The 13,581-nt window shown below is 38.6% G+C and overlaps 1 protein-coding gene across 1 annotated transcript in view; it reads left to right on the plus strand.

The window, feature by feature from the left end:
• The first annotated feature begins 3,431 nt into the window (after nucleotides 1–3,431).
• The window catches only part of SUZ12 (SUZ12 polycomb repressive complex 2 subunit), a 42,406-nt gene continuing 32,256 nt past the window's right edge, over nucleotides 3,432–13,581 (plus strand). The window contains exons 1-4 of the mRNA XM_051992376.1: nucleotides 3,432–3,744; nucleotides 6,429–6,475; nucleotides 6,561–6,625; nucleotides 11,738–11,806. Coding sequence (XP_051848336.1) covers nucleotides 3,432–3,744; nucleotides 6,429–6,475; nucleotides 6,561–6,625; nucleotides 11,738–11,806 — 494 coding nt within the window. The remainder of the gene's footprint in view (nucleotides 3,745–6,428; nucleotides 6,476–6,560; nucleotides 6,626–11,737; nucleotides 11,807–13,581) is intronic.

The following is a 13,581-nucleotide window of genomic DNA, read 5'->3' on the forward strand; positions in this document are numbered from 1 at the left end:
CTATTCTATAATTTCCCACAGATTATGAAAATAACTCAACTTTCATTTGGACCTTTCCCCCCATGCAGTGAAATTAGGTCCCAAAGATAATTTGGTGGATTATTTTTCTTTGGGGACCTTATCTGAAATACGATTTTTAAATTTTCTAAAAGGAAGACTTTGTTTCTTTCAATTTAGCATTCTTTGTCTTATTTTTTTTTTAATCAAAATTCTTGTTTTTAGGGTAAGGAACAAGTCATTGTAAAATAAAATAAAAATAGAAAGGTAAATGGGTAATTTTTGTCAAGAACAGTCTTTAATCCTACCGATTTTTCATTCCAAAATTGGATTACTTTTAAGAAGACACACAATATAATTTGAGGCAGCAAATCAAATTAAATGTTTCTACATCTCTAAATCTTCTAATAGAAATCAAGCTTTTCAAAAATATACAAAAAGTTCATGTCATTTGAATGTATTATTTCATTTTTAATTTTGGTACTTTAGAATTCTTCCTTTTGTGTGCTTGTTGGCTAAGCAATTCAATAACATTAAAATGCAATAAAAATGCAAGGTACCTTGTATTTTTTTAAAATCTTTTATCCAAAAACCCTCTAATATATACTCACGATTTGGATGACTCTATTCTAATTGTACTATTTCATTGTTTTAGTTCACAATTCTTTAATACCTGCTGCATACATATATTGGTCAGTGATACCAAAAGGAAAAACTGGGTCCTCCTACCAGTTATGAGTGGAAAATAGTTTAAAAGAGTGAAACAATTAGACAAGGCTTCTAAGGTAATAAATATGTAAGTAGCAAGGTGGCCACAGCATTCATATATAGATTCTTGAGGAATTCAAAGTTAAAAAAAAAAACAAAACATCATTGTGGGTAGGCATTCCAAAGACTTGTTTGAGGAGGGAACACTTAATGTTAGATCATTCATTCTGAATCGGGCTTTGACAAAACCCTGGGAATGCGCTTGTAAATCAGTACAGGTAGATCTCATTTCATGCAATAGGTATGTTCCTAAGAAAATAACGCTGAACATCATTCACAAGGAGAACTTGCTTTTTGGAGGAAGTAATTTTGTAAGGACAGCCAAAAGTTCTTTTGTCAGGCTGTGAAAATCACCCCCCACTGTAATTTACACCACTTCTGCAATCATTGGAAATATTACTAGGTTTGTCTCTTGGCCAGGACTTTCAAAACAATGGTTTAAGGGTCAAGTTTCTGATAGTGAAATGAATCAGGTAATTGGCTCTTACCTAAATTACTATTATGTAATAATTGGACTGGAAGGGCCCCTTTGACATCGCCCTAACATCCCACCCTCAGCTTCTGGGCAGAATTGTATCTTAAAACATGCCAAAAAGATTGGTTGTCTCCTTTTGCTTTTGCTAGAAAAGTCAAAACTTCTCTCAACAGAGGGACCTTACTTAGATTAAAGGATCTCTAACTCAAATCCTAGTGACTACAGTTAAAAGTCCTTTCCTGTATGTCTATGAGTCAGGGGCAAGGGAAAAGTGAAGAAACAGAAAGCAGCCAACGCGTTGAGTCTGAAGACTCAGGCTTCATATGTCGGTTCTGGTTGTGACCATTTCTGTGACTTGGGAAAACACTTCTCCAATCAGGGATTCAATTCCCTCATCTCTGTCACAAGAGGCTTGAACCAGTCTCTTTCTAGATCAAAATTTGGAGAGCGGATCATTCAAACAAGCAGAGAACTCAGAGTCGGAAGATCTGAATTCTGCAGCTGAGAAACCGTGGAGCAAGTCATTTCCTTTCTCTGGGCCTTGGGGTTAAAAGGGCTAGGCGAGAATTAAGACGATCCTGACTCCTTCAATTTAAAACATCGAGCAGTCACCATTTATTTAGCACTTACTGTGTACTAAATGCTGTGCTAAGAGCTGGGACTACAAAGAAAAGCAAAATTCCTGGAGACCTACAACACCTGACTTGCAATTTGAATATAGCAAGGGTGCTCTGGGAATGGCGGGGAGGGGACTGCCTCGTTGGGTCCCTCCCCATTCCCTGAGTAAAATTACGGGGCTCATTAGTTATCCTAGTGCACGTCGGGGAGCAGAAGGCAAGTGGGGGCTGAGAGTAGAGAAAGGGGATCCCATCTACGCAAGGAGGGATTCCCTGATGACTCCGGCCTCTCAGATTGGAAGCTGGCAGTCCTCTAGTGCAAGGATTCACCTTTCTCGGGTGGGGGGGGGGGGCGGCCGGCAGGCTCCAAACCTATGGACTCCTTCCCAGAGCGATGAATAAATATAAATACGTGGGGTTAGAAGGGAAGCCGGAGGAGTGGAAGCTAACGAAATCGTGTAAAAAGCAAGTTCATGCACCCCAGACCACTGTCCCTTGCCTGGCCCAACTCCCATACTGGATGACGGCGGCAAATGAAGCTCTGACGGGCTCATCCGGACAAGGCTCTCAAGCGAGCTAGGGCCAGAGACCAGGGAACTCTAGCTCTTTCCTCCCCTCCGCTCCAACAAGGAGGGCCCAAGGGGGTCGTGGCAGACGGGTCCAAGGACCTTGGCTAGGGCCACCGGGCTGGCCAGTCCGGCTCCTGCCTGCTCTCCTTCCTCATCCCAGCCATCTCCTTGGACCCAGCTGCGCCCCTCCCCCTGCTGTCAAAGCTCGGGGCAGAGGGTTAGGACCTAAGGTGCGGGCACCTAACTCCCGGCACTGGCCGCCCCGCCCCTCGGCAGTGCGCAGGCTCAGAGCAGCGCAGACTCGGCCTAAGACCGGCTGGCGGGGGGAGGGAAGAGAGAGAGGGGCCGGTCCGGAGCTAGCGACTCGCGGCTCGCGGCTCGCGGCTCGCGCTGGGGTCCCCTCCCACAATGCACCGCGGCCGAGAGGGAAGGCCGCTCTGACCCCTCATTTTCCCGCGAATTCAGTTCAAAGAGGCGGTCGGGTCCGCGAGCGGCCGCGCGCACCGGCCAACCAACCCCTCCCCTTCCTCTCCTGCTGCTGCTTCCCCCACCCCCGAGGGCCCCCACGTCCGCGTGACAGGCGCCGAGGCCGCGGCGGGCCAACGGGCGCGGGCAGGCGGGCGGCGCGCGCGCCCGGCGGCCAATCGGCGCTGCGGGCGGAGGGGGGCGGTGCGAGGCCGGGCTCGGGCTCGGGTGCGCGGGCCTCCGGAGCGGAGTAGGGCTCGCCGGAGCGGGCGCTGATTTTTTTTCCTTCCCTCCCTCCCCCCCGCCGTCCTCCCTCCTTCCTTCCTTCCCTCCTGTCCTCTCCTTCCTCCGGTCCTCCCTTCCCTTCCCTCTCCTCCTCTCCTCCCCTCTCTCAATCCTTCCTGCCCCCGTGCGCGGGCGGCGGGCGGACAGTCGCTGGGGCCGGCGCTTCCCCGTCCCCGTCCCCGCGGCCCGCCCTCCCGGCGGGGAGCTGGCGGCGGGGGGCCCGCGGCGGCGGCGGCGGGAGCAGCGTCCTCAGCCATGGCGCCTCAGAAGCACGGCGGCGGTGGTGGTGGGGGAGGGGGCGGCTCGGGGCCCAGCGCGGGCTCGGCCGGCTCCGGCGGCGGCGGGGGCCACAGCCACGGCCACGGCTTCGGGGCTTCGGCGGCTGTGGCGGCCACGGCCTCAGGCGGCAAGGCCGGTGGCGGCGGCGGCTGCGGGGGCGGCTACTCGGCCTCCTCGGCCTCCTCCGCGGCCGTGGCGGCGGCTGCGGGAGCCGCCGTGCTCCCCGTGAAGAAGCCGAAAATGGAGCAGGTCCAGGCTGACCACGAGCTTTTCCTCCAGGCCTTCGAGAGTGAGTGCGCGGGGGTTGGGGGGCGGAGTAGGGACCCCTTCCCTCCCCGGGCCCCTACATTCAGGTCCTCCCTACCCGGTTCCCTTATTACATTCAGGGACTTCTTTCGTACCAAGAGACTTCAATCCCTTCTACCCCTACATCAGGGACTGATTTCTCCTGAGTAAGGGATCCCCTATTCGTGCCCTCAAACTCAAGAGACTCCCTCCTCCGTGTAATGGATCACCTACACCAAGGGACTACATCCCCACTGAGAAACCCCCTTGGAGCCCCTCCCCAGAGGGATTCCCCTTCTGAGAAAAAGACCTCTTCCCTTTACTCTAGGGAACCCCCCAGAATGAGGGACCCTTAAGAGATCTCATCCCGCCCGTCTGCTCCCCTGCATTTAATGACTCCCCTCCTTTCTCTGAAGGGGCTTCTTCCCTGTTAAGCTCCCCCCCTCCTCATACCTTCCCGCTACACTAAACGACTCCCTCCTTCCCCTCTTTAATGTATACCCAGGGACCCCTTACCTCTAGAACAAGGGACTTTGTCTTTCTTCCGGCTAAGGCGCCCTCCCCCCCTCCCCTTATTCCCAGAGTAAGGAGAACTTGTGGGGATCCGGGTCTGGGTCAGTACGCACCCCCCTCGTGTGCTGAATGAGAGGCAGGTTCTTCCCCCTGCACGAGGGAGGCTGGCCCCGCCACGGGACAGCCCGCACCCAGGTTACAGCTTGACTGGAATTACTCATGTTCGAGAGTCCCAAACAAATATTTCAACTGTGGGTTCCAGGGCACAAAAAAGACTAAAGTTTGAAAGACAGAAACGAACACAAATTGTGGCAGGGTTGATGTTTTTACTGCTTGGATGGTGGTAGCAGTGCTGCTGCTGATCATCCCTGGCATTTTCACACGTTGATCTTCAATTCTTTTTAAAATATTTGTGATTTTTATAGATACACAACTCAGGCGTGTGAGTAAATTGCCCGCAATTTAGCTAACTCTGCCTTGTATTAATGTAACAACCTCTTAAGATGTTTGCTTGGCCTATTTTCAGCTTTTAATGGTTTTTTAGGGGTGCTTGTTTTCTCTAGGGAAATCCCTCTCCAATAATTAGAATAAAACCAATAACATCAGAATTGTGAATAATCTGAATTGTTCTGTAATGGAGTTGTTCTAGTTTTTGCTACATCCTTTGCATATCCTGTAGTTTGAGATGACTATAATTTAGAAAAATGTAGATAAGTTAGCATCTCTGCTATATTGGTCTTTTAAGTTTTATGCTGCATCTGAAGTTCAGGATGTGAGCTGTTCTTGGAAAGAGAAAATTGCCTTATTGAATACTGGTTCTCTACTCTTATGTGGAAATTTGAATTGGGGCTTATTTAAAAAATTGAAATTTTTAGTCGAATGTTACCCTTGGTAAGAACAATGCTCACTTGTGTTTAATTTGCTTTCAAAGCCAGGTGAGCCTTGATAATTGAAAATAATGAGCTCTTTTAAAGCAGTGATATTAAGCATGCTGGTAGTACAAACATAAATACCTGTTTGTACTTTTTCTAATTTACTCCTTCCACTTAATAGCTTAATCGGAAGTATTAACTACTATAAAGAAAACGTTAAAAATAATTTTCATATTTTTCTTTTTGCGGAGTGTCGCTGAAAAGCAAGTTGTCCCAGAGTTTATTGTTGAATTTTGAGATGTTGCTCTCTAAAGGGTAATCCCATGCTAATTACAAGTAGGTCTAATTGCACAAAATAGGACTTCTTTGTGGGCAACTAGGAGGTGAAATGGACTGCAGTTAGAAAGACCTAAGTTCAAATCCAGCTTCGGATACTTACTTACCAGCTGTGTGACCTGAGCAAGATACTTAAAGTTGTTTTCCTCCATTTCCCCATCTGTAAAGATGAGCTGAAGAAGGAATTGGCAAACTAGTCCAATATCTTTCTCAAGAAAACCCCAACCAGGATCACAAAGTCAGACACAACTGAATATTTCTGTTGTAATCCATGTACAGTTTATGTGAAATTTAATTATATTATGAATATAACTTTGTCCAATTTTAGAGAAAATCTAGGATGGATGGAGAATAGTTTAAATTTTTTCCCCCTGGCTAGCAATATATGATATATTGGTACATATCTAATATTGGGTGGAAGGGGCTTGTAGTAAAGTAAGTGTCAGTTGTCCCCCCAAAAAAGTCTTATATATTTTTGTGATTTTGTGATAGAAAGAACTTACAGAACAGTACATTAATATTAAAGATCTAAAAAAAAATTATCAGTATATCAATTGAGCATTAAAGTTTTTCTAGTTTTATAAGGGGTTTCCTTAAAAATAAGTATTTTAAATATTGAGTAAATTTCATTGTCAGTATTTGTAAAAGGCTGACAGGCAGGATTTAAACATTTATTTAGTAAACGTTGGCTTAATAGACATAGTGCTAGAAACAGTAATGTTTAGATTGAGTCAGTTGGATCAAATACTTATTGTACAGAAAGTACTCTTCACTGCTTTTAACCAATGTTAGCCAACAGGTCTTTAATGCTCATTGTAGTAAGATATTATTGGAGATAAGTCTGATTTTTGTTAACATTAAGATGTGATTTAGATTTCAGTATATTATGTAGAATTTCCATGATAAATAATCATTTTTTAATCATGATGACAGTTTTGATATGTGAATTTTTTCTTCTGTTATGCAGAACCAACACAGATCTATAGATTTCTTCGTACTCGAAATCTCATAGCGGTAAGTGTTTGATAATACTAATCAATATCTTTACTTAGTACTTAATCTATATTTAATTTTAACAATTTTTTAAACTTTTTTATAGCCAATATTTTTGCACAGAACTCTTACTTACATGTCTCACCGAAACTCCAGAACAAACGTCAAAAGGTACATTTTATGAATCTTATTTAAAACTAAGCATTTGAACTTAAAAAACAGTTTCATTGTGAAAACTGAAGTGGGGGGAGGGTGACTGGATAAATGTGTCATGAAATATTTTTAGGTGCTGTCATCTATTTTTGTAAAGTATTGTAGCAGATTAGCTTTCCCCTAGAGAAGCATGCTGGTAGGAAAATGAATAAAATTGGCTTTGTTTCATTCTGACCTGGCATAAATTCTTGCCTTGGGCAAGTAGTTATATCCAAACTTTATAATTTCAGAATTTACAGTACTCGGTAGAATGGTCTTGGGCATATGAACACAACAAAGTAATTATTAATTGCCTATTCCACTACTTGGCTTACTGAACAAAGAAAGATTTAAGTCATCTCTTTTAGAGTACGAATGTCTGGGTAGAATATCTATCATTTCATGCCTTATATATGCCAAGTAAATTTAGTGCCCCTTATCATGGGCAAATATGCTTAAAAACATAAAATAAGCCAGGTTTTTGTATAAGTGTAGTTAGGTTTCATTGTCTTCAGAATTATGGCATGTTGTCATTAAATAAGATACATGAACTAGAAAATAATCTTAAACATTCAGTTTTGGAATTAGATCTTGAAAAATTTTAATATTTTAAATAAAAACAAAACTTAATTTTAATTATTTAAATTAATGTTTTAGTGAAAAGTGTTTTAGAACTTTCAGCAGTTATGGGAATTTGTTTTTTATTCTCACTGAGACTTAGTTGATGTTTGAGAGAGATTAAGTTTTTTTTGTACTCAATTATATTATTTGACAGCCTATTTCAAGCAAAAACTCCAGTTAATTGTTGGCTTTCCCAAGTTCTTCCTGAGAATACATAGTAGAGATGTGTCTGATCTTGTTTTTTCTCTACTCAGAATCATTCAGTGACTACTGCTGCTGGTCAAGTAAAACACAAAATCCTTAGTCTGGCATTTAAATTACATGACAGTATAGCACAACCTTATCTTTCCAGCTTTTTTCTCATACATCTTTGCACAAATTTTGTACTTTAGCCAAACAAAATTACCTGCAATTTTATAATATGTGATCTGGTCTGTCCTGCCTTGGTTGTTGCCAGTGTCTTTACCCTTTCTTAACTTTGCCAGTTGATTTCCATCTGCTCTTGACAGCTTCCCAGAGATGCCATCTCTTTGGAAACCTTTGGTATCCCTAGACAATAAATTCTTCATGCTTGCACCTTAAAGAGCAGTAAGACTATAAGTCTAGCAATGAAAGTGATGTCAGGCTATCTGATGCAAATGCCTTCTTCCCCCATTTTTATATTTTAAGAAAATTAAAGCCCAGGAAGGTTCTATAAAGTTACTATTCGGGTTTTTATTAACTTTTAACTTTATTAAGCTCCATGAGGCCAGGAAACATGTTTCATTTATAAATTTTGTATTTGCCTTGAAATACAAAATAGATATTTAGAATATGTTTTTGAGTTGAGGGGTAATGAAAGATTTTTCTAGGTGCCAAAATAAGTGATTTAATCAATTTCTACCCAGTTTAGTCTGCCATAACTTAAATCATTATTAAAGCCTATTTTGTTTTCATTAGCTTGTTCTACATGTTTTTCTTACGACCACAAAAAAGGTGTCCAAAATATTCAGTATAAAACCCATAAAGGATAAGATTTATGTCTTACAGAATTGATCCACCCAAAAAATCAAAAGTAAATTCCAAATTAATTCATCCCTTAATTGTAATAAATTTTTATCATGTTACTTATTCTCAAGAGTAGGATTGATTGTGTTTTATCAATATGTGAAAATAGTTTGCAGTATTGGATAGCATAGTTTAGAGTTTAGAGTTTTATTTTTAATAAATTTAATTCTTGTCCCTCTTTTATTATCTGAGAATTATTAATGTGAATTATTAGGGAGGGGGAGGGGATCAGTTAGGTGGTACAGTAGATTGAGCACCTGCTCTGGAGTTAGAAGGATCTGAATTCAAATTTAGCCTCAAACAATTATTATTTGACCGTGAGCAAATTATTTACCCTTAGACTCACTATCCAACTCCTCCCCCCCAAAAAAAAAAAATTATTGAGGATGTTATACATATAAAATGTAACTAAGATACTGAGACAAATTTTTCAATATATCCTGATTTATAGATTCCAACGAGTGTATGAATGTTGTTCTTTTCAGTAGGATAGGGTTTGCTTTTGGATTTTTCAGCATGTATAACTATTGTTCAGAATAGTATTTTTGTAGCTACTTTCTGAACCAGTGGTGATTGCATTGTTGAAATAAGTATGTAGCTTTCTAAGGTGATTGAAGGATAAGTTCAATCCTTTATTCAACGAGCATTTATTATTTGGTTATTTTAATAGACTGTTATGTTTGAGGGTAGTCATGGGGTAGTAGAGAGTGGGCCTTGGAGCTGGAAGACCTGTTTTGGAAGTACCACTTCAGACATAATGCAGTAATTGTAACTCATGGCAGATGGTCTAGACTATTCCTGTTAAACTCAAATAGAAACAGTACTGTATATTTACTTTAAAAAACTACAAATTAATGTTATTTTATATTGTATTTTTATTTATTCTGTTAAATATTTTCCACCTACAGGCCAGACTATTTTAGACAGTTCCCTGAGAATGTTAGTTGCAAAGATGACACCTCCCTATATTGGTAGAGGAAATTGGCTCATCCTCAATTACAGCCTCAGTTTCTATCTCTTAACTGTTTTCAGTAAAATTATAAAAGCAGACGCTTTCTTTTGTGTTTCTAAAGCACTATAATCAGAGGGTTTCTTTTCTAGGTTATAGCACACTATAAACAAAAGTATAACTAAAAATGAATTGACAAAATGCCCGCATATTTTCTTTGTCCATCTGAGTTCTGCCCCCTCTGTGCCATCTCCTTTTTAAATAGTTTTGGTGGTTTCGACTTTGCTTTGTTTGAATTCTTAAAAAATTTTTTTAAACAGAACTGCAATATTTGATAATATAGTGTCACTTAGCTAACCATTCTTCAATCATTTCACTAAATTTATTCTGAATTGCTTATGGATTTTCTAAGAAGTTCCTGAAAGATTAAAAAAAGAAAAACTATTTCCTACTTTTTGAAGTCCTTTTAGAGACTAAAAACACCTAAAATAGATATGGAAGGGAAATTTGATTTTTCTTATGGCATTGTTTGTACCAGTTTTCATTTGGCTTGTGATTCATAGCATTGAAATGAGGGGAATGGACTTGTAGAGTTACTAATTTACCCCTTGCATCACCAGGCAGAATTTCATATTAACTATAGGGTGCTATCCACTCTAGTCTTTAAAGTTTCCATAGAAACTTGAAAACCTCCTTGCAAATAATTATTAATTTCAGCAAACATTTAATAAGTTGTTACTATGCTGTTCAAGACACTAGATATAATACAAAGAAAAAAAGTCTTGCTATTATGGAAATGAGTGTAAGGCAAGTGATTGGTCACATAAAACATGACTAATATATTAAGTACTAATATATTAAAAATAACTATTATTCACCAAAAATATGTATGGGATGAAGCAGCTCTCCTCTTCCCCCCCCCAAAAAAAAATTGGTTCTACTTCATATTTAAACCACATACAACCTGTTCGTGCTAGGGCACATGAAGACCTTAGAGTTTGTTACCATTGCTATTGTTTAAAGCTTTAATTGGTATGCCAAGGGACTACCTAGTACGTGATTGAAAGCATGTTTTTATTAAGTCATGTCAAGAAAAATGAATTCATAATAGGCCTCTTAGGTTGTGTAGGACCCTCTTTAAACACTGGAGTAGCTTTGCTGGATTCTGTGTAGCTATTGAGATGAATAAAAATAAAAAGTTAGAGTATGAAAATGAAAACTTTTATTCCCACTTTGAGCCTATAAAAATCTTACAATTTGTATATTATAATATACAAAATGTACACTTAATAGTTTCTTAATAGTTTAAGAAGGTATTGTCTGGTTTAGGCTATCGTAACATAACTTAAATATGATGAATCTTGTCAGCAAGATGTGTAGTCTTTTGATTTGTATATAAACATTTTACTAGGAAAGTTCCTAATCAAGAAATTGAAAATATTTTTGTGGTATTTTCCTTTTTATAGAACTGCTGTTGGTTGTGTAAAATACAATGTATTTGATAACGCATTTGTATTAAAATTAGATTACTGCTAAAGGTAATAGGTTTTCTTTAGGTTACTAATGGTATATTATATATAGCCTTATGCCTCTGCAAGGAAAATTGTTCCACTTAGACTTACAGTCACTGCTGACTGTAAGAAACTACAAGGAATTTACACTTAACATTTCTTTACTGATATTTTTTCAAACAGCAAGCATGACAATAAATGTTTATATCAGATAGACTATGAAAAGATGTGTTAATCCCTTAAATGTCAGGAATTAGTGTCTTGAATATAATAATTGTTAGCAGTATTATTTCTGAAAAATGAAATTACATGTAGCTTTAGATTTTTATTTTACATTTTGAAGTCTATTTGATATCACCATAAGATTTTCTTAAAACTTGTTAAAGCTTTAATTGCTTTGAAGATTTTATATTTAAATAACACAACCTTTTATACCTTTGTTTTAAAAGATTTTTTTCTCCTTTTATGAAATTGATTTACAAATCAGTTTTAAATTCCTAAAATTTCTTTTGGTATGAACATTAAATTGACTTCAAAACAGTTTTACGACTGTTACCTAACTTTTAATCTGACTTAAAATTTAGTTTCTACTCTTCCATAAGAAAAATTGAATATGTTGAATTTGTATCTTTGCTAGGTATTTTGATTTAACATGTGGAATAGATGTATTGTTTTGCTTTTTACAAAATCTACATTAAATATCACTTTAGCAGAAATTGAAAGGTTTTATATAGTCCCCAAGTATTAGTGATTATTTCCATATGCTTGTTTTACCATTATATACATTCTGTTGAAGAAAAGACATACCAATTGTTACACTTGACCAGCCCTGTTTAATCTCATTAAAGTAACAGATGAGTCAAAATCAAAGATTCCATCTTGTTTTGTTGTAGGGCCATTAAATATATTCACTTCTTATTTTTCTTAATTGAGAAGCATTAACTTAATTTCTGTTTCTTACAGGAAAACATTTAAAGTTGATGACATGCTATCAAAAGTAGAGAAAATGAAAGGAGATCAAGAATCTCATAGGTAAGGTAAATTATGAGCATATATGAGTGATAAAATATAAGGCAAAAGGTGATAACTGTGATAAGATCCCATTAAAGACCTTAATACAGGGATCCCTTCTGTAACACCCTGACCAGTGAGTATCCAGCCCCATTAGAAGTATTTTACTGTGGCCAGTACTCCAGAGCTCCTGGCTTCATGAGATGGTCCCTTCCATTGTGGTTGGGGCTGCTTTATTTGCTCAGCATTGAGCTTTTTTAAAATAACTTTTTCCAATTTCCAATTCTCAGTTCTTGTAGAGGAAAAAAAATAAAGACAAGTCTTCTTCAAGACAGTGCTTAACATATGTGAAGACTAATTGTCCAGAGTATTCCCCCAGTTCTTCTTTTTTAAACAAAACATTGCTTAGCTCTGTCTTTCCTGACTGTGTAAGCTCTCTGAGGGGAGGGGGTTCTATTCTTTTTGTTTATGTACCCAGTACCTAGCATAGAACCTGGCTTATTAGTGCAGAGTAAATGTTTGTTGATGGATTGTTTTCTGATTACTTGAATGATGACCATTATGTCTCTGCCCCCTTGGAAATGAGGCTCAGAAATGAATGAGTAGATTGTCTGCCTTTGACAAAACACAGGGGCAAGTTAAAAAAAAAAATGAAGAAAACATGAGAAAAATAGAAAACTGAGAAAAAATCAGGAACTTGTGCTATATTCCTTTGAGTACTTGCATACCAAATAGGGCAAAACTATGAAGAGATGTAAATTTTGAAGAAAATAATTGGTTGCCCCATTAAAGTTGGGAAAGGGATCTTAGAAATCTAGACCAGATCTTTTCTTTTTTTTAGATGAGGAATCTGAAGCCCACAAAAGTTAGAGGACTTGCCCAAGGTGGTGTAGGTAATACAAGGTGGCAGAGCCAGGAAATTGATCCTAAGCCTCTGGTAAAACCAGGCTTCCCTGATTTCAGGCCTTGAGTATAACATTGCTTTTTTAGCGCTCTTGTCTATATAAGGAAACTAGTGAATGAGAATACACAACCAGATGTCCTGTTTTTTAAAATATACTTTCTAAATATAACAATTGATATAATCTTAAGTGATTTGCTGTGAGAACAGTTGAGTTTGTTCAAACTTTAAAATTTATCTTTGGAATGAAATAGTTTTGTAACTATTGAATTTTTTTTAAGTAAAAATTGATTTTTAACCTAATCTTATAAAAAAAAAATTTCTGTTTGGAATTGTTTCCAAATAGAGCCAGTCACTAATTTATGAGCAAATTCGGTTCAAGAAGTTTTTTCTAAGTTAGGAATTTAGAAATCATTTTCCTATAGAAACAATGTTATCAATGGTTGATATTGTCCTAAGGTAGCCCATAAAAGTTTTTCTAGCTCTCATATCTGAACTACAGCATTAATAATACAGACCCCAATTGCCATTGATAACATTGTTTCTGTGTGAATGCTCATTCAGAGTTTTAGAATCACCTACCAAGATTATATCTCTTCATAACTATTCAGGCAACAGGAATGGATCCTCAATTGAAATTGTCATTTAGGGAAGTTTATAAGATGAGATATTCTTAAATTGTATATGACACTAAATTATGGCTTGTCGTTACTTAAATTTTTAAAATTCTTTAAATTTTTTAGTAACCAATTCCATCAAAAGCCATTATCAGATTCCTCTTAAAATCTAAATTATATCCATTAATCAGAATTTTACAACGAACTTATGCATCGATTATTAATACCTTTTCACAGTTGTCACACTTTGGATGTGTGGATGCCTATGTTTACCTAAT

This window comes from Antechinus flavipes, chromosome 4 (genome assembly GCF_016432865.1).
Source record: "Antechinus flavipes isolate AdamAnt ecotype Samford, QLD, Australia chromosome 4, AdamAnt_v2, whole genome shotgun sequence".
NCBI lineage: Eukaryota > Metazoa > Chordata > Mammalia > Dasyuromorphia > Dasyuridae > Antechinus > Antechinus flavipes.